Genomic DNA, 19105 nt, shown 5'->3' with positions numbered 1-19105 from the left:
CAATATCTGCATTATAACAAGCTATTAGTGCAGACCAGCAAACCGGTTCGACTCTAAACTGGATATTTCTGGCTCTGGAGAAAGCATGGGGTTAAAGATAGACTGATAATGTCACAGATAGAAGGCTAGCCTGGTAGAAGAATCTTCCAGTCGCATCCACGCTATTTGTTTCGGCATGTAGAATTCATAAAAAATGCTTCTTGTCTGGAGGTCTGCGTTGTATCATATGTGCAGTTAAATCCCAAACGCCCACTTCAGCCTCTCATAAACCAGGAAACTCGTTGCAACAAGCGGCACAACCTTAAAATACCCGATGCTTAATCCGACCCAAAACCCCCGAAACCCATTCTCCGCCCACATCTTGCGGCACGTTCCGCCAATCCCCAGACGGTGGCCACCAACCTGCATCCGCCGCCGCAGAACCTCGAAGGGATACGAGGTCGTCTGCGCAACCGCGCCGGCGAGCGCGCCGGCGGATAACTCTGCCGGAGCAACGAGCTGTGGGCGTCCAGCATGCCTGGATCCGGGTTTCGTGACTGAGTTTGGGATTGTGGTGTATGGTGCCAACGTTGGGCTGCGCAGCCAGTCGCCGACTTGGTCATGGGTGAAGAAGGACATCCCCGCGTAAGGGATCATACCTAGCAAGGTGGGGCTGAAGCCGCGGTAGAAGTTCGCTAGTTTAAATCGTTGGCTGAGTTTGTTGAAAAGTGTTTCGTTTGTGCCGGTTGCAGTTGCTGGTGTTGTTGCTGCGGCACTTGGAGGATGAGGATGCGAATGCTCATGGTATATCTGCCAACAAACAGCCCTCATCGAAGACCGATGCTGATGGCTAATCTCAATTGCCATTCGCACGCGGATGAGATCAAACGGATAAGTAAACAAGACAGAGACCACCCCCGCAAGGCTACCAGACAGAAGTCTGCGGAATGGCGTCTCCTTATCCTTGGACGGGATGAGTGTTGCGCGGATCTGTTCGTATCCCAGGAAGTTGATCGCCGCGTACGGGAATTTCTGAAGCAGAGTCGCAGAGTGGCCCTTGAATAAACCGCGGGTGCCTTCCTTCTGTCTGATCACCGAGATGGCGGACAGGAAGCCGTGCCAGCTGCCTCTATAGCGGGTGTATTCTGGGGTTGATGTTTGGAAGAGAATTTTGACGCGGTCGAGCGGAGCGACCACGGTTTTTGCCTGATTGTTATATGTTAGTTTGTTTTTTTTAAGGGTGATGTTGGACTCACGGCGCATCCTGCCAGTCCGCCGGCCAGCCCGCTCTTTATGATATAGTCGAGACTCCGCTTCGGTTTGGCTCCATAATCGGTTTGTTTTTGTTGTTGCTGGGCTATTGCTGCGCCTGGCAATTGTGGCCTGCTCACACTATCTGGGACCATGGTCCGATGACTCCTTCGTTTACTGCGACGTCTCTCATCTGGAAATGGGGGAAGTGGTTCGTTGTCGGAGTCCACCGGTGCATAAGGTGACATCAGCTTACGTCCACCCACCGCCTACCAAAGACGGAAAATATAGATCTGCAGTACTGTTTACATTATTGTTCGATGAATTTGATAATAAAGATGGTCGATATCTGAAATTTCGCAAGATCTGTTTACTCCCTTGTCTTCCTCATTTTATACCGCGATACTTGGCTTCCATCACTGAGGCCCACCGCCACTAGGTCAAGCTGATAACCAAAGATCCCGGGTAGAACGACCCACCGGCTGTAATAGTAGATAACGCCCAGTGTCAAAATAGCTAGAGAAACCACAGGAGAAAGCCAATAAGGAAGACTGCTATCACCACCGTCCGTTGGAGGCACGAAGGGCATAATCAGAAGAAACTAGCCGAGTCAATTCCACTGTTCGAGATCCTCGAATAAGCACTTACAAAATTTCCTGCCAGATAAAATACTAGGAATGGCCAAGGCACAGTAAATGAAGACTGGAAGTCCTCATGCCTGGACAGGCGCAGCTTCATCAAGCCAATGGTGATAACGGTCAACAGAACCACCGTCGGGTAGGTACCCAGGCCGACGACAAAATTGAAGGCGGCGCCTGCTGGAGGAGCGCAGATGAAAATAGTTGTGACACCGAGATGAACACCAAGAGAGAGTATTGGTGTTCTGAAAGGACGGTTTTGCATGAGAAGGTCGGGGAAGGGAGTAGTGCCATCTTTGGCGAGCTCCTGGATTAATCGTGCTGCGATTGGTTAGTTTTTAGAGGGCAACAAGACAAGAGATAATTACAAACTGCAAAAGCCACACTGAGAAGATGACCAACGGCCGAAAGGGCTACTAGAGCAGGCAGAGCTTTCACTGCGGCAGACTGGCCATACACATTTCGGAAGAGAGTGGCTGCAATGGTCAGCTCAGAATTGAGGAAGTCTTCCCTCGAAACACCCGCAAACTAGTATCATTAGGCTGATATTGTCAACTTGCAGATCAACCGGACTCACGTATGCAATATTGGCCAGAATATAAAGCACAGTCACCAGACCCATGGCGGTGGGTAATGCAATACGGAGAGTTCTTTGGGGGCTCTTGACTTCTGACAAGACCTAGAGATGAGTTCTCAGCATGACTCCCGATATGCTTTTTTATCCCTTACCGCGTTTAAGTTGTCATATCCCTGATACGAGAAAATGACATTCAGAAGCGCTGTGCCAATGCCATAGCCACTGCTCGACGTTCCCCGAAAGGATTTAGACACCGAAAGATTATCCGGTTTTGGGACTCGAAGATGGCCACCAAGTGCCGCAAAGCCTGTGCAGACAATGAAGAATAGGATAAACAGCTTTACTGCGCTGAGGATATCCTGCAGTGCTCTGCCCACTCGTGGCGCGACTGTATGAGTTATTACCGCAAATGATACCGCAGCAATAGCCAGACCACGCATTTTCCAGCCTGTTGATTCCACTCCCCCGGCTTCAAGGAGGTATGACGAGGCCGTGATTGCGTTACCCGCCGTGTTCTCTACATTGAGATAAACGTTAGCCGACGATAGAGCTAACAAAAGGACCAAAAGCTCACGCAGAAAGACACAGTAGAACAGATATATGCATGTCATCAGTAGTTTCGGCGAGAACGAGCGTTCCATGTAAACTTTCATCCCGCCCGAGATCGGAATGCTGCTGCCAAACTCTAGCATCACCATCGCTCCACATGTTGATAGGATACCCGCAATAGTCCAAAGGATAAGAGCCAGTCCCGGACTGCCGCACAGTTCAAGAATAGTCGTCGGAGTAGAGAAGATTCTGTTTCGAATGAGCTGCTGTCCTGATTCCTGGAGGGAGAGGTACTGGACCCGGATCCGATGATCTTATTCATGATGAGTGATATCGCGCCCCAGAGACCAATCCGGCGCTCCTGCAGGATATACGCCTCCTTGATCTGGACGCTGGAGCTTGAGGCATTGTCGATGCTTGGGCCATCGTCACTCTTGAGTGATCCTTTCAGAGAAGGGAGTTCTGGCTTATCAGCAATTGGGGCTTGGGAAGATATAGAGAGGAGCGTACTGTATGCTTCTTGGTGCATGTTCGACATCGTCGGGTATTTTGCTTAATATTTTCTTTCAGGGCACTATTTTGAAGGCTACTACGGAAATTCTTTTATATTCTGACATGCCATTCCACACGTCGTTGGAGTCCGCGCGATGACAATAATGTAGCATGGAATGTTGTCATCGTTTAGCCCGGCAATATGCATACAAGACTACACTAGAAAGCGAGCGTTTGGCCCACCTCGGCTGTGTGTCGCCAAGTGCGGGTACGTATTCTAGACTGAACATCGACATCAATCTGCGAGAGCGACGAGTCGGGATAAATGAACTCCCACACGTGTATAGACAATTTTCCTGCCCCAGCTATGGATTACATTCCACGTCAATTATGCCACCTTGTTGAGACTTGGTCTGCCGATCTATGTAACTCGGTCGAGCTCGTCGTGGATGAGACTAATGTCGCAAATGATGACGAATAGTTGCACGCCGGGTAATCAACGTCGATGCGGGGGATGATATGACGCGATAACACGCGATCGGCTATATTAGCAGCGGCACGAGCAGTATTGCGCAACAGCAAAGATTCATAGCCAGCGTCTTGGCCCTAGTTTTTCAACCCCTCTAGGCCCTCTATTAAGGTAGAGTCCATCCATCATGTCTGCCGTTCAAACCATCACCAAGCCCGTTCAGCCGGAGATCCAGTATCATCCGAACTTGGCGCAATATCAAGCGCGTACCCGTCGTCGCAAGGAGACAGAGTCGTTGCAGACTAGCTTGCCGGCAGGATTTCCTCAGAAACTGGTTTCCCCGCTCGTTTGGGAGGGAAAAGATGTTGAGAAACGGAGCGACTGGATTTATCAACTGAGTGATGCTCAGCTGGATGAGATCGATGCTGCCCTGAAAAGTTTCAAAGGTACGGATTTTTGGTCTATTAGTCTTGATCTAACAGTATAGCCAGCGCTGAACAAGCCATTGGGACACATTAATGAGTCAACTTTCCCTCTTCCGAATCTTCGTCCAATCTTGAGGGATCTCTCCAGCGAGATTCATAATGGCCGAGGATTCGTTGTTGTCCGTGGCCTGCGCATCGATGACTATTCCCAAGAGGACAATATCATAATCTACACTGGAGTATCCTCCCACATCGGAAGCATTCGTGGCCGTCAGCAAGACACACGACTGCAAAATGGAACCTCTCCGATGCTGTCTCATATCAAGGACCTCACCAGCACTGTGAACAAAGGGCAGATTGGTGCGCCTTCCAACACCGCTGACAAGCAGGTATTCCATACAGATGCGGGGGATATTGTTTCACTGCTCTGCTTGAGTCCTGCGGCAGAAGCGGGGGAGAGTTATCTCTCCAGCAGCTGGAATGTGTACAACATTCTTGCAAAGGAGCGACCTGATTTGATCCACACTCTCTCGCAGGATTGGCCGGTTGACGGGTATGAGCATTTTAGATCAACATACTACCTTCTAAGCTAACCCGTTCAAGGTTCAACAACCCCGAGAAACCATACACGCTCCGTCCTCTTCTATATCACCAACCAGCCACCGCAACGACTCCCGAGCGTGTCCTCATCCAGTATGCCCGGAGATACTTTACGGGATTCCTCTCCCAGCCTAGGTCTCCCGATATTCCTCCGATAACTGAAGCGCAGGCAGAAGCACTGGACGCTCTGCACTTTCTGGCAGAAGCACACTGTGCCTCGCTAGACTTCCAAAAAGGAGATGTGCAATATATCAACAATCTCAGTATTTTCCATGCACGGAATGGATTTAGAGATGAGCCTGGGAAAGAGTCAGTGCTTCTTTATACCTTGACATTAGTTGAAATCTCTCTAACGAAGAGTAGACGGTACCTTCTCCGACTTTGGATTCGTGACCCTGAGAATGCTTGGACGACTCCTGGACCGCTTCAACACCGCTGGGATACAGTCTACAAAAATGTTACAGAGGATGAACAAATATTTCCTCTGGAGCCTGCTCTGCGAAAGAATTTAGGTTCGTAGGTCTTGGGAATTGGCGGCTCTCTGGCGATTCAGTCTATGTCACCCGTTATAATCCTTAGTCGAACTATGGTATCGACTATACCCTCCATTGACGACACATTCCAGATCAAATCTGATACTGTGAAATGGTCCGTAAACTTGCTGTCTAAGAAATACCAATTACTTTATTTAGTCAGTATAATTACTTTTTGACCTAGAGCCTCTACAACAAGCTTCTGACTACCCGCATCTATTCCCGACTACACTACTGTTCTATATAACCACAGCGTGCAGAGCTAGCTTATTGGCGCGCAGTGATGATCAATATATAAGTTCAGAGACTCATTCCTAGATTTGAAGATATCCCCGCCAGCTCACCCAAGATACATCTCCAACGGCAAATCGTGGTACATCTGGTAGTCCAAGTCAATACTCCACTCCAACACGAAGCACTTGACAAGAGCGACAACGACCATGGGGCTGAGGATCGGAGAAGGTTCGGGAATTGCATGCCTCCAGAACTGTGTCTCATCGAGAGCTGAAATAGAGCCGTCCCACAACATGGCTGCTATTTCAGTTACGACTCGAACGGCGTCACCAGAATTTCCCCGGCCAGCCAAGACAGCGCTTGCAGCCAAGTCTGCCATGTCTTCCCTAACAAAACGCGGATTCCACCCTCTAGCGTCCAATTTTTCTGGCCATTTTCCTACCGCAAAACGGAGTGTGTCTGCTAGAGAGGTGCGAAAATGGTCCATCCTTCCCTTTGCAAAAGTAACCAGGATATCGCGAAGCCCTCGGTGGATCGACCATGACAGAAATGTCCATGGAAGGTTATCCAAAGCTTCATTGAGAACAGCACATTCTCTAGGAGGGACGTATAATGTCACATCACACAACCCGCCGTGGTTGCTAGGCAATTGAAGAACAGCTGTATCTTCCGTTGGTTCTCTTTTCGCATCACTTGCCTTCATGAACAAGAAGTCCACTTCGTTCACGTTGCCACCAACCATATTGTAAAGATGTCTCCCACTGTGAGCGCCACCGAATCCTTTTACTGCGTATTCAAGTACCCATTTGCCAGGTGATTTGCGTCCTGGAAAGGCGCACTTAAAAGCATTTGGTGTTTATGAACCAACAACCCCAGCCAACATCTGTAAGCACTTATCGACCCTTTGTTCAAACATTGCAGGATACACATTCTTGGATAGTTTATGAGAATCATGGGGTCAAAAATAAACGCGCGCAAGTTCTCCAATGCTGAGAGATAACTCGATATTGATGCCTGGGCTGTCTCACTCGGGTGTGTACGGTGCCGCGTCAATACGGGGGAAAAATTCAAAATGTCTTCCAAGAGCGTGTGAGACAGAACAAAATCGATTAGTGATCAGAAATACAGGACCATGCACGAGTCCAGCGTTTTGATCGACGATATTTCATACAGCACGAGTACCACTCAGATTCTAGCCCACCGGCAACTCGATAGCCAGCGGCCCTATCCTACACCGCCTTTGGTGGAAATTTTGAACCCTGGTAAACATAGATCAGGACCGTGCAATCTCTGTTCCTACTTGGGATACATAAGAGGTATAATCAGAAGCAGTAAGTATTTGGACCGAGACTTAGGGATTATCGGTATTTGAAGTGATTTCTTTTGGATTATGTAAAGAACAGGTGGGACATCCCCCCGTATGTTATCGTAAGCGAGACGGATAACCGTGCCGATCGCGTACATTTCGGGGCAAGAGTGCCTGCCCTCGCACACTAATTCTCAGGAGGTGCGTTGCCAGCCGCCGTTGTACATCCAAGCCCGACAGCCAAATTCAGTTGTGGAATGAGCGTTTCGATTTTCTGCGGCCAATAGAAGCGAAGGAAAGGAAATCCCCGAACAAATCTTGTTGCGACCGCCGAAATCATGGGCGACGGCATCCAGCAAGAAAATGTCTCGAAAGGTACGGATTGCTGCACTGATATACAGTTGCTCAGTAATACCATTTTCAGTATAATAATACTTTTCAGTTTGGACCACGCTCATAACAAATACCGCGTACCTATCTGGTCTTCTCACGCTTGAATACTCTCTCAGAAAAGTGGGCTCAAAATATCCGCTCGTCGTTCTCTACACGGATTCGCTCTCCGCCGATGGCCACAAAGCCCTTGATTCACGGGGATTAATGAAGCGGCATGTTCCCTATCTCCTTCCGTCAGCTCCCAAGGACTTCACCAACGATGTGCGTTTCTATGATTGCTGGAGCAAATTGACGCCTTTCTCCCTCGTTGAATACGATCGCGTCGTGCAACTTGACAGCGATATGGTAGTACTTCAAAACATGGACGAACTAATGGATGTCGATTTGGATCCGCCGGAAATGGCTGGGAATGGAAATCGAGTGTTTGCCGCTAGTCATGCTTGCGTCTGCAATCCGCTTGGTAAACCTCACTATCCGAAGAACTGGTAAGACGAATCACCTTTCTTATAGACAAGCATGAGCATGCGAGTGGTTTTGCAGCATGACTGATCTGACATCTCGGAAAGGATTCCGGCCAATTGTGCTTATACTGCTCAGCACAACAACCCCGACATCGCCCAAATCTCTGGGGCCTGCGCCACTGCCGGTTTGGGGATACCTAATGGGGGCCTCCAGGTGGTAAATCCAGCCCAAGGAACCTATGAGAAAATCCTTGAACAGCTCAACACCTCTACAACATCGGAGTATGACTTTGCCGATCAGTCTCTTCTCGGAGACATATTTTACGGTCGCTGGGTTGCACTCCCATACATATACAACGCACTCAAAACTCTCCGGTGGAGAGGCGTGCACGACGCCATATGGCGTGATGAGAATGTGAAAAATATACATTACATACTCAGCCCGAAACCGTGGGATGAATGGACAGAAAAGCAGGAAGAACCTAAACAGGTCCAAGACCCGTCCCATGTATGGTGGACTGAATTGAATGGAGAAAGGATAGAAGATGAACAAAATAGAGGCACGAGGGACCAATTTTGAACCGTTCCTCTAGAATATATAGATCACTGCTCTCTATTCGTCGCTATACAGTAGTTTTCAAAATCAGTTATACCACCATACTCTTGCGACTTCTCTCCCCGAGAATTATCCGAGACAAGCTAACCCCTCTTAGATCACCGCTCTGTAATTCCGGCAGAACTGTAACGGTACTTGCCAAACCACTGTCAACGAGTCATCGTCACAGAACTGTAATTTCCCATGGTCGCTCGTACAATCGCTTGGTAGATCTGATGATCAAGATCGCTCGCCCGCTTTGCCCCTTTCTCATCAGTTCCGTTTTGATCCTACAAGTCAACCTTCCTTTTTTTTCTTCTTTCTTTTCTTTCTTTTTTTTGTTGGCCCGCTAGTGATAATGTAGGCCGCTGTGCTTGTGCTAGAGAGAGCTTACCCTGATAGAGAAATTATTTTATTTTATTTTTCTACATGGCTCCGCGCTACCCAATACCCAATTGCGCCTCTCATTCGGTACCAGGATCAAACTAAATCTGGCTTCTCCACAAAGCTAATAGGGGAATTGTGGTTACTCTGTGGAGATGAGCCCATATCACATGGAATATATAGCTCAGTCTGTGGAGCATGAACCATGGGAATATAACTTACATTATCGTAAAGATGCGACTGACGACAGGCAAGAGGTGTCAAAAGGACACAGGAGAATATATAATTTTTCTGTTCCCTTGCCTCTTTCACAATGACACGTCAAAATATTAGAGGTAATTGTTCGACGAAAAAATGCTCGCTGATATTACATCAACAAGCGGCCGTACCAAGCGCAAACTGACCACCGACAAAAGGTAGCTTTTGATCCGGTTTCATCTTTTTCTATTGGAAGCGACTCATGCTGTAAACCAGCTCCATCGCTCTGTGCCTCGCTTAGTAGGTTCGGGGTGCGCGCACTTGTAAAATTTGAATGGGGTTTTTGTCTAGCATTGAGCGTGAGCCTCGATCCCTGAGTAGACTGTTCAGCCCATTAAAGTCTCCATCCTATTTAGCACATTATGCACAAAATGGGCACGCTTGGGCAGGGCTGTGGGCTTCACCTCCCCGCCCATGGGGGGACTGTACCCAGATCTACTCATAGACATCAATCTAGCCAAACTCTTCGTCTTTTCCCGATCATCTCGCACCCCCTTTTGTCCACAAATTCAGTCTCATACACCTCATATTCTTCCAAGCTTGGACAGATAGTAGAAAGTAGCATGTGCCCGGATTCTTGAGTGGCAGCGTCGACAGTTTTCTTATAATCAATCTCATACTGTTCCATCACACGGTGTCCAAAAAGCGGATGTTGCCGCTGTATCCATCGTTCTTCCAGTGAGATGGAACCAAACGGCGCTTCGAACAAGTCTAGGATAATCTTGAGATCTTGAAGACACAAGTCCTCCAAATAGAGAACAATTTTCAAGGATTTGCGGCTCCTGAAACCAAAAGTAATTGTGTTCACGAGATCACGAAGATCAACATGCCTCTTTTGAAAAGGAGCGGATCTGTGAACCCAGCTGGCAAGCTTGGCCAAGGCGAACGCAGGCCCCACAATGCAAACGATTAGTCCAATAAGAATGAGTAGCTTTGGTTGCTTTATCAGTGGAGGGGCATTGTCCCCTGTCACGATCAACGGGCCATTAACGTGACCTGGCTCGGGATGAAAGATAACCGTGACCTCTCGTGCCGAGTCACATAATAGAGGGTACGCCTTCAACATATCGAGATTTTTAGATATTGACGTAGCGACTTTGCTAAATCCACCATACTTGGGTGTCTCGACCTGCAGGCATACCGAGGTGTTTTGAAAAATGATGGCCATTGATTCATGCCGTACCTGCCGGCAAACAGAGAGAAGGTTCAAATATGCGAAGACGCGGGATTTGAGACCTGTAGCACTGACAATGAACTCATGCGGTTCTATCTCAAACTCAACCCAGGAAAAGTCACGACATGGCTTCGTTTTAGGACAATTTCGGCTGATTGAGAATTTGATTATCTGGCTTCGGAGCTCGAAGGGCAAGTCCAGGAAGCGAAATGGACTTGGTTTTACATTTGGGTCCTCTGTAGCCCAGTTATTCAACCGGACGATTTGCAAGAATTTTGTTATGGCTGACCTAGTAAAGTCATGTGGCTTGTTTTTATCAGAGCTAAGTGTCACATAGACAGAGCTGTTATAAAAAAAAAAAAAAAAAAAAGCGACGGATTTTCTCGCAAAATCGAATTTTAAAGGTCCGCGTCCGCGCCAATTCGGGCGAAGTAAGAGCGTGAGGCCGTGGCTAGTGTTGAAGGAAATGCGGTGAAGAGCGAAAAGTATGTAAAGATCCTAACGAAAGCTATGCCAGCTTGTTCTTTTGGTTGTACTGCAAATATACGACTTGAGGCATATAAGGAGTTCGTGTTGACGAAGATGGAGGAAAGGGGAGAAAGGGAAGAAGGGAGGAGGAGTAGGGTGGTGGAATTAGGCGGCAGTTTCTTTTACCATACCGGTCTAGTCGGGATAACTATGTGCCGAATGGCTTCGGAGGTTTGCGTGAATGTCAATTTTCTAGGACAAATATGTTAAGACGATTCGAAATAATGAGATTTTGCAAAGTATTGCCGACTGTCCAGCCTAGAACAATGGCGTCCATTTATCGGAGTCCTTTGAGTTCACATCTAACCGCCGTGTCTCAAGTAATAGCTTTGCCACTTCCCCACGATCGTGCTCCGCAGCCTAGGATAGGGGCGTGCGAGCATCAAAATCCTTCGAGTCAACATTCACCCCCTCTGTCTCAAGCAATAGCTTCACCACCGCCTCATATCCGTGCTGTGTAGCCAAGGATAATGGAGTCCGGCCTTCCTTGCCGATCACTCCAACTTTGGCCCCTTCTTGTAAACATATTCGAGCTGTACTCTCGTTTCCATTTTGAGCACCCCAAAGCAGAGCGGCATTTGAGCCTCAAGCATCCAGTCTGTAGAAGCATGGATTAAGGAGAGAATGGAGTTGTCTGTTTGCTGGAGACAATGAGTTGATATCTCTTTCTGTCAAGAAGGTCGCTAGTTGTAGAAGTAATTCTGAGGGTAAATGAAGCAAAAAACATCTTCATTGAATCTTCGAGCGATGCCGTATGGAGAAATGTAACACCCGAGAAGATGCCCAAGGGTGATGGGAGGAAGTTTGGTTTGTCTTCGATTGGAAAGGAGGGTAAAATGTGTATAGCAATTTCGTGTAAAATACACTCCGAGAGGTCTCGTAGTCGTATTGTAAGGTACTGCTACTATTATAGGAAGCGGTCTGGAAAGCGGGGCTTATGGTATCCTATCCAATCGAAACTCGCATCCTTCGGATTTATTTTCCGGGAATCAAGTCGTGAGAGTGTGGAGATAACTGATTTCGAAAACTGATTTCGAAAACTGCTGTAGTGTGTTCACTCCCACCGGATCTCCTAATAGTAGTCATTTGTCGGGTTCACTAACCGACGGCCTAAAACGGCCTCATTTGCGCCAGTTTCTGTCAGCCCGCTTGCCATCTGCTACTGTATAATAGTAATAATAAACTAGTAGCAGTAAATCATACGATTTATGTTTGATCAGAGTCATGGCTGAAAGATGTCATCCGCAAATACGTGCTGTCGGCCCCATCCATACTCCTATCCAGTCTTCATTATTGGAGTCTCATGGACCCCAATGTTCATAATTACGGAGGCAGGAGGGGTCGGGAATTATTTTGTAAATCAAAAGAATTGTCGTAGTAAAATTCCTTCCCAGACCTATGATGGGGCTGATATCTAGGCAGCCACTGCTTGTTAGGCAGCACGGCTTCTATACGGGGTATCGAATCTTACCGCTGCCCTTGTGGAGCCATCGGCTCGGGTTTGTTTCCAAGACCCTTTTTTAGTAGATTAGTAAGTTCTATCGTATCGTTAGTTAACCCCGAGCCGATCTTCTCTGTACAACTTGTATATTATAACAAATATCTCAGTTTCTAGTGGATATACTGTAAATCAAAAGAGGTAGGCATTAAATTGGGTCACGTACTGAGTTGGCTCTATTTTTTTTTTGCTAAGTTTTCCTGCTTTGCCAGTGTTTCTAGGGTATCTAAGTGGATGCAGCGGTCCGGGAAAATAAAATAAGTGCTGAAGGCCATATTGCAAAATTATATTTAGAATGGAAAAGCCACTGAGGAAGTGTTCGCTTTTGGACGCCTTGGACTAGTCAGGATCAAGGCAGCACCATTAACGCAAGGCCAAGACGGTATAACGCCCAAGCGAGAACTACGCCTTAGTTTTTAGTCTAGCCCTGTACTTGGGTTGCACTACAGGTGATGATCTTTGTAATTCCCCCTTCTACACGACGATTGATTCTCATTCAGTCCCACACAGATCATCTCTGTTTTCCAGAAAGGGTCCAAATATTCGATCTTCAGACTGTGTATTATAGTATGGTCTAGTTAGGTCGATGTTGGTTTCAACGGACGTAGAGTATGTCTTACCCTAAAACCCAAAGTAATCACGCTGTAAATCTGCTAGAAAAGCCCGTATCGCCAGATCTCTTCTACTCTACCCTTCGGACTATATTTACTTTGTTCGCGCTCCCACTGCGGACTCTTACCTCTTCTTGCTTGCTGGCAACGGAGATTCTTAAAGTTTCGGTGTCTCATCTCATGAAATAACCTATCATGGTTGTTTTGTTAGGGAGCAGACCGACCAAGTCTGTTCTGGTTATTCTCTGTCTCCTCATTGTTTTCGTTATCCATCAGCTCAGCTTTGCAATTGACTCTGCCTTCGCCAGCCGGATATCCGACTCACTTGATATAATCGATAGATGCATCCCCGATGGTCTCCAGCCCCTAAACAATTCCAAGTCAGTTGCGGAACCAGAAATACCGAGCATCGTTCACCAAATATGGAAAACCACCGATGTCCGAACGTTTTCTAAGGAAATGAAAGCGTCTCATGACGTGTGGAAGGACAAGACCAGGCCGTTCAACTACACCGTCAAGCTCTGGACCGATGACGACGTCCTCCGACTCATCAAGACCAAGTACGCCTGGCTACTCTCCACATACGAAGAGTACTCTCACAACATCCAACGCGCCGACATCGCTAGGCTAGTCGTCCTCCATGCAGAGGGTGGTCTATACGCAGACCTAGACGTTTTCCCGCGCGACGTCACAAAGATCCAATGCCTCCAACGCCTCGGGCTGCCAACCATCTTCGCCCCTACGTCAGCGGCCTCGGGTCTTAGCAACCACTTCATTTTAGCCGAGCGCGGGTCCTCGTTCCTTGAGTGGGCGCTCTACAAGGCTAAGCGGCGAGGTGCGGCATCGCGACATATTCTCCTACCGTATCTACAAGTGTTTTGGTCCACGGGTCCGACGATGGTGACGGCCGCGTTTCAAGAGTACGCATGGCTACATAGCGGACAGCAGCACAACCTGGGGCTTATAGATGATGGATACGTCCGCGCGATGGTAGGACATGCGGCTGGGAGATCATGGCATGGACCGGATGGGCGGGCTTTGAACTACGTGGCGGATCATGGGCACTGGTTGATGGTTGTCTCTTTTCTTCTTATGACGGTATTCGTCCTTGTCTGTGTTGTTAAGAGAGGATGCTGGGGTGAAGCCAGAGGGTTTTTGCAGAGGACAGTTTACGGGGGTGCTAGAGGTGTGTATTGGTCATCATCGTGATTGTACTGTGCTCTTTAGATGTATATTATAGACATGACCCTTTATGAATGCTCGATTTATTCTATAATTCACAAGATAATGGCAATGACCAGATAGATCTGGATCTAAATAGGCCTGGTAAGTCTACATATCAATTGCGAGAGTTACGGCTGTCGGAATCGTTAGAGCCTAGCTTGCTAGGAAGAGAATGTAGTGAACGTCTGAGTGAGTTGTCTATTAAACCACGGTCAAAATATCGGGTGCCACCGATCGGGAAAGTTAATCGATAGATCTTGTGCTTCCATATCGACGATTTCTTGAACGTTTAGGCGCAGTGTGGATTATATGCAGTTCGCTCGTACCTATTCTGGCGGTGCAGACGGCATCAACTTCGCCGCCGACCTACAATGCCACGCCATGGACGCATGGCAACGACACTTCGCCAGAGCACAACTTAGTAACACCTTTGGCACTAGTTAACACTCTTTGCGATTATTGTTATTGTTACAGTCAAGTTGTCCCCAGTCCCTCAATACTGGCCCACTTGATGCTCTATCTCGGGAATAACCGAGATTGCCCTTACTATACGTCCGCAGTATTAAACAAGGTCGTATTGCTATGAAGGGAGTAGCGGTGAGAATCTCATCATTATTGGCCAAGGTAGACGGTGGACTGTTGCCTAGAGTCTAGTATAGACCCTTGGTTGCCCGTTATACGAGCGATCTACCCCAAACTCCGGACTCCGAGCGCCGTTTGTCTTTGCCCCCTAGGTCTGTTTGTCTGTGCGCTAACCAAGTGGGGACCCCGCGGCGCAGGCAACGCTTTCAATTGCATCACTCGGAAAAGCCTTACCGTTTGAACAAATCTTTTCCTCCAGATAATCATAATCATGCGAGGTTCTATCCTCGCCTATCTCTGGGGCACCGCCCACCTAGCAACAGCGGTGCCCCACGACACGCAACACGTCCTCGCGCCGGCCCCCGACATTCCGAGCGTGTGGCCCCAACACGGCGATTACACTGTTCCCGATGATGTCCTGGCTGTGCTGAACGAGTATTCAGACCCGGTCGCGGCCTTCGTTGCTCTTCAACCTGAAGCCGAAGCGGTCTTAGCTGAGCCTCGCCTCTTGCAGGTTATCGGCGAATCGAAGCCAGAATGGATGACCGAGGGAGATAAGCTGCGTCTGCGGAGACAGGTGAAGAAGTTCATAGATATCACTGATCATGCGGAGTTCTATGCGGAGCTGGTGCATGAGGCGTCGGCTGGAAAGCCAAGTAAGCTGGCTCTATCCTTGTGTGCTGTATCAGACTCCGGTTGACGTTTCATCTGGCAGATCTTCCTGATCTAGTACATGAGTCGCTTGTCCGGCCTCTATTCCCTAAGGTTGACACCGGACGAATGCTCGGTGTCCTCGAGCACATGACCGGCTACTACAACCGCTACTTCGATGACATCTATGGAGAACTAAGCTCGGAGTGGCTTCATGACCATATTGCCCAGGTAATCATTCCATGATCGAATCCACCAGCAGCTACTTACCAAGACGGTGTTAACATTGAAACAACTAAGATCATCGCCAAATCTCCCCATCGCACCCACATCTCACTGGAATATTTCACCCACCCTTTCCGCCAATCATCCATCATCGCACGCTTCGAGCCCAAGGTCCGCAATTTCTCCGCGCCGTTGACCATCCTCGGCGCGCACCAGGACTCAGCCAACTATCTCTTCCCGCTCCTTCCTGCACCCGGCGCGGACGATGACTGTTCCGGCACCGTCAGTATCCTCGAGGCATTCCGGATTCTGGCTGAGACTGGGTATACCCCCAAGAATGGCCCGGTCGAGTTTCACTGGTATGCTGCCGAAGAAGGGGGATTGCTGGGTAGTCAGCATATTGCCCGGTACAAGAAAGAGCAGGGGGCGCGGATTGGGGCGATGATGGAATTTGTGAGTGGGCTCATTGGTCCCATACAATCTGGTTTTGATACCATGCTACGATAATACTAATGATAAAATATCTATGCAGGACATGACAGCCTTCATTTCTCGGAACGCAACTGAGACTATTGGCTTTATAGCAACTCAGGCAGATGACGCGCTCACAAACTGGACAGTGGGCCTGAGCAAGAAGTACATCTCGATTCCTGCCAAGGTCTACGAACTTCCCGGGTAAGTTAAGCTGAGCTCGTTCTTTCTTGCGTGCGTGCTTGCTTGTTTGTTTGCACACCTTTAGCTGACGGACGCAGGGGGGCTGGCTCGGACTACATGTCTTACACGCAACTCGGTTACCCGGCTGCTTTTGCTTCTGAGGGAAACCCCAAGGCTGGCGGCTTTCCGGGCGAATTCGATCCGTATGTTCACGGAGTGTGCGACACTATGTGGGTTGACGATGAAACGGGCTATTTCTCAGTTGATGTGAGTCTGATTCTCCCTTTCTATTCTATTATGAGAATTTCTGCTGAGGAGTACGGATAGCATATGGCACGATTCACAGAGTTGGCGATCGCCTTTGTGGTAGAGCAGTCTGGGTGGGATAACAAATGGAGATAATCACTTCCTCGGGCTTAGTGGGAGTTTAAAGCAAGTACCTAGGTGCAGACTCGTAAGTAAATAACATACCAGATATTTCAATATTATAAACTCGAAATCAACTTAAAACATGGACAGTAGAAGCAATAATTAATCGCAGAAACAAAGTCATCTCAGCATGTCCATCGACAAGGGACCACAACACCGTCTCATCCATCTGCAGACCTACCTACACCACAGAAAGTATAGATGCAAGAAGGCGTGGCGTGCGCAACGGCCTAACTACAAGGCCAAAACAACAACCCCCAAAACACCCCCCAACGCAGCCACCATATCCGTAGGCATCGTCCCCGCTGCAGCATTCGTCCCTGTCTGCGTGGCAAACGCGTCCGTCCCCGTGGCAGTAGCGCGGAACTGACTCTGCTGCGCAACAGCCTTCTCATTATACCCGGACGCAGTAATAGTCCACGTAGTGGACGACTGAGACCAGGTGATGATTGTGCCGGAGGGCGGCGCGGTTACGGTGCCCGCGACGTTGGACAGCGTAGCAGTGCCGTTCTTGGGCAGGTTGTTGGGCTGGTAGAATTTGTCTGAGGGGTCCGCGAAGCCGACGTTCGGGCAGCTTATGTCGCCTAACGTGGCGTCGCAGGAGTCCCAGGACCAGTTTGGGACTGTGCGGTATAGATCGGGCAGGTCGGTTGGGAAGAATACGCCCCAGAGGTCTGCGCCTGCGAGGACGGGGTCGGTGTTTGGGCAGACTTCCCATGCTCTGTACTCATTTTGTTAACAAAAAGATATAGTTACAAGGTAGGTAGGGGGCAGGGAAGACTTACGCGGAAATACTGGCGCTGGCGCCGCAGCAGGCACATTCAGTCGCCTGTCTGGCGATATCAAGTCCACCGCTCAGGGCATTCAAGTTGGACAAATCATCTGCCACATCGCTGGTGACATTGCTAATGCATTTTGCAATCTCTTTGCGAGCCGACAGCGTCGACTGAAGTACCTTACCCAAACTGCAGGAGCAGCGGCGTGGCGCATCATCCGGTGCAGGCCAGAAGGGGATCGGCTCCACTGCATCGGGGCAGATAGAGAAGTACTGCTGTACGAAGAGCTGGTATTCGCAAGAGTAGACCTGGATGGGGAAGTCGGGTCAGTATTTGAGGAACTAACTATATATCGTAATAGACAAGATAGAAAGGAAAGGAAAATACCTGGTTCCAGCACGACTCGGCCATGCAATTGATATACCGCTGGTGCGCGGTACAACCACAGTTCACCGAGCAATCGCCATCGCCATTGCACCCATTCACGCACGACGACCACTGATTCGCGACATCAGCGTTGCAGGAAGTATACCCATCCGACGCGGCGCAGTCACCGGCTGTGATATTGGTCTGGGCCGCGGACAAGCCGGTCAATGCGGCAGTAGCAGAGAGATAGAGATAAGTGCGGGCGAGCATGGTGATCTGCGATGACGCTATCCCGTATTTCCAAGAATAGAAAGTGAAGAATGGGAAGAACTGATCCGGCCGGGCGCTGGTAATCTTTTTTGGGAATTTTTGAACGCGGGACTGTCTTCTGCATTATATAGTCGTTCAGTCAGGCCCCATTTGGCTGCGAGACCGACAGGACAGGCAACATCAGCAGCAACAATCATTGCGAACACAGCCGTCATCGCTGGTACTCGGTGCATGGTCGTACAGATTCACCGGGTCGGATGAAGACCCGATCCTGGTGCGCGCATATTTCACATGTACATTAGCCGATCAGTTTCTGTCTGGCGAATGGCTAGGGCTCTGGCTGATTTGGAGCGACCAGGGCGGTCAGTCCCCTTGCCGACACGAGGCTCGGCACGGAGGAGATGAAAATAAAATGAAATGGTGAAATGAACCTTGCATTTCCGCATCGAGATATTATGTCATGGCAGGAGCTGAAGACCAGCAAGAAAAACACATGGGCTGAGCCGGCCCGAATGGCAATGGCATCGACTAAAATAAATGATGATGATGATGATGAAACAAGATACAAACAGGGTCCATCCAGATTGCAATTGGCATTCTGTCGTGGCAGGGCAGATGCTAGAACTATAGTTCTGTCGTATAGTTAGTGACTTCTTCATGCACAAACACACCCAGCCAGCCCCACGATGAATCCCGATAGGCGTCGATCGCTGTTCCTTTCCTGGTTTTAGCGTGCTAGAGGCCCCACTGTGCAGATCGTTATTACTTGGACTCCTTACCGTGCCCTGACTATCGATGCATTGTTTGTTTACCTTTCACCAAGGGACATACTACTAGAAAGAAGGAGCGCAAAAAGAAAGAAAAACCACGCTCGTGATCGCTCACTGACCAAGCATCTCAAGAAAGAAAATACCCAATCCCGCAATGCAGAAGGAGTCTCTCGTAGTGGAAATTATGGCCAGTCCGCAGACAA

General features: G+C 48.8%; 9 protein-coding genes across 9 annotated transcripts; 4 read left to right on the top strand and 5 right to left on the bottom strand.

Annotated features, from left to right (window-relative positions):
* Positions 1–234: 234 nt before the first annotated feature.
* Positions 235–1385, bottom strand: N7474_002898 (uncharacterized protein; the record flags this gene model as incomplete). Its single annotated transcript, XM_057194313.1, has 2 exons — positions 235–1185; positions 1236–1385. 2 exons carry the CDS (start codon positions 1383–1385, stop codon positions 235–237), a joined length of 1101 nt encoding a protein of 366 aa, XP_057055668.1.
* A 1751-nt stretch (positions 1386–3136) lies between these two features.
* On the bottom strand, positions 3137–3532 carry N7474_002897 (methionine permease; the record flags this gene model as incomplete). The annotated part of the gene is made up of 1 exon (XM_057194312.1): positions 3137–3532. The coding sequence occupies one exon, from the start codon at positions 3530–3532 to the stop codon at positions 3137–3139; it is 396 nt and encodes a 131-aa protein (XP_057055667.1).
* Positions 3533–4142: 610 nt separating this feature from the next.
* N7474_002896 (TauD/TfdA family dioxygenase) lies at positions 4143–5500 on the top strand (the record flags this gene model as incomplete). The annotated part of the gene is made up of 4 exons (XM_057194311.1): positions 4143–4401; positions 4447–4933; positions 4984–5289; positions 5344–5500. 4 exons carry the CDS (start codon positions 4143–4145, stop codon positions 5498–5500), a joined length of 1209 nt encoding a protein of 402 aa, XP_057055666.1.
* Positions 5501–5853: 353 nt separating this feature from the next.
* On the bottom strand, positions 5854–6489 carry N7474_002895 (uncharacterized protein; the record flags this gene model as incomplete). The annotated part of the gene is made up of 1 exon (XM_057194310.1): positions 5854–6489. One exon carries the CDS (start codon positions 6487–6489, stop codon positions 5854–5856), a length of 636 nt encoding a protein of 211 aa, XP_057055665.1.
* Positions 6490–7391: 902 nt separating this feature from the next.
* N7474_002894 (glycosyltransferase family 8 protein) lies at positions 7392–8635 on the top strand (the record flags this gene model as incomplete). The annotated part of the gene is made up of 4 exons (XM_057194309.1): positions 7392–7428; positions 7496–7931; positions 8013–8415; positions 8621–8635. 4 exons carry the CDS (start codon positions 7392–7394, stop codon positions 8633–8635), a joined length of 891 nt encoding a protein of 296 aa, XP_057055664.1.
* A 957-nt stretch (positions 8636–9592) lies between these two features.
* On the bottom strand, positions 9593–10210 carry N7474_002893 (uncharacterized protein; the record flags this gene model as incomplete). Its single annotated transcript, XM_057194308.1, has 1 exon — positions 9593–10210. One exon carries the CDS (start codon positions 10208–10210, stop codon positions 9593–9595), a length of 618 nt encoding a protein of 205 aa, XP_057055663.1.
* A 2940-nt stretch (positions 10211–13150) lies between these two features.
* On the top strand, positions 13151–14164 carry N7474_002892 (glycosyltransferase family 32 protein; the record flags this gene model as incomplete). Its single annotated transcript, XM_057194307.1, has 1 exon — positions 13151–14164. The coding sequence occupies one exon, from the start codon at positions 13151–13153 to the stop codon at positions 14162–14164; it is 1014 nt and encodes a 337-aa protein (XP_057055662.1).
* An 868-nt stretch (positions 14165–15032) lies between these two features.
* On the top strand, positions 15033–16693 carry N7474_002891 (peptidase family M28; the record flags this gene model as incomplete). The annotated part of the gene is made up of 6 exons (XM_057194306.1): positions 15033–15417; positions 15477–15643; positions 15713–16090; positions 16170–16312; positions 16390–16558; positions 16619–16693. 6 exons carry the CDS (start codon positions 15033–15035, stop codon positions 16691–16693), a joined length of 1317 nt encoding a protein of 438 aa, XP_057055661.1.
* A 261-nt stretch (positions 16694–16954) lies between these two features.
* On the bottom strand, positions 16955–18132 carry N7474_002890 (uncharacterized protein; the record flags this gene model as incomplete). Its single annotated transcript, XM_057194305.1, has 3 exons — positions 16955–17441; positions 17506–17804; positions 17884–18132. The coding sequence occupies 3 exons, from the start codon at positions 18130–18132 to the stop codon at positions 16955–16957; spliced, it is 1035 nt and encodes a 344-aa protein (XP_057055660.1).
* Positions 18133–19105: the final 973 nt, after the last annotated feature.

Source organism: Penicillium riverlandense (genome assembly GCF_028828495.1).
Source record: "Penicillium riverlandense strain IBT 135883 chromosome Unknown utg000002l_segment0_segment0, whole genome shotgun sequence".
In the NCBI taxonomy this organism is placed as follows: domain Eukaryota; kingdom Fungi; phylum Ascomycota; class Eurotiomycetes; order Eurotiales; family Aspergillaceae; genus Penicillium; species Penicillium riverlandense.
The sequence above is the reverse complement of the archived record's forward strand: the minus strand, read 5'-3'. Positions and strand labels throughout refer to the sequence as shown.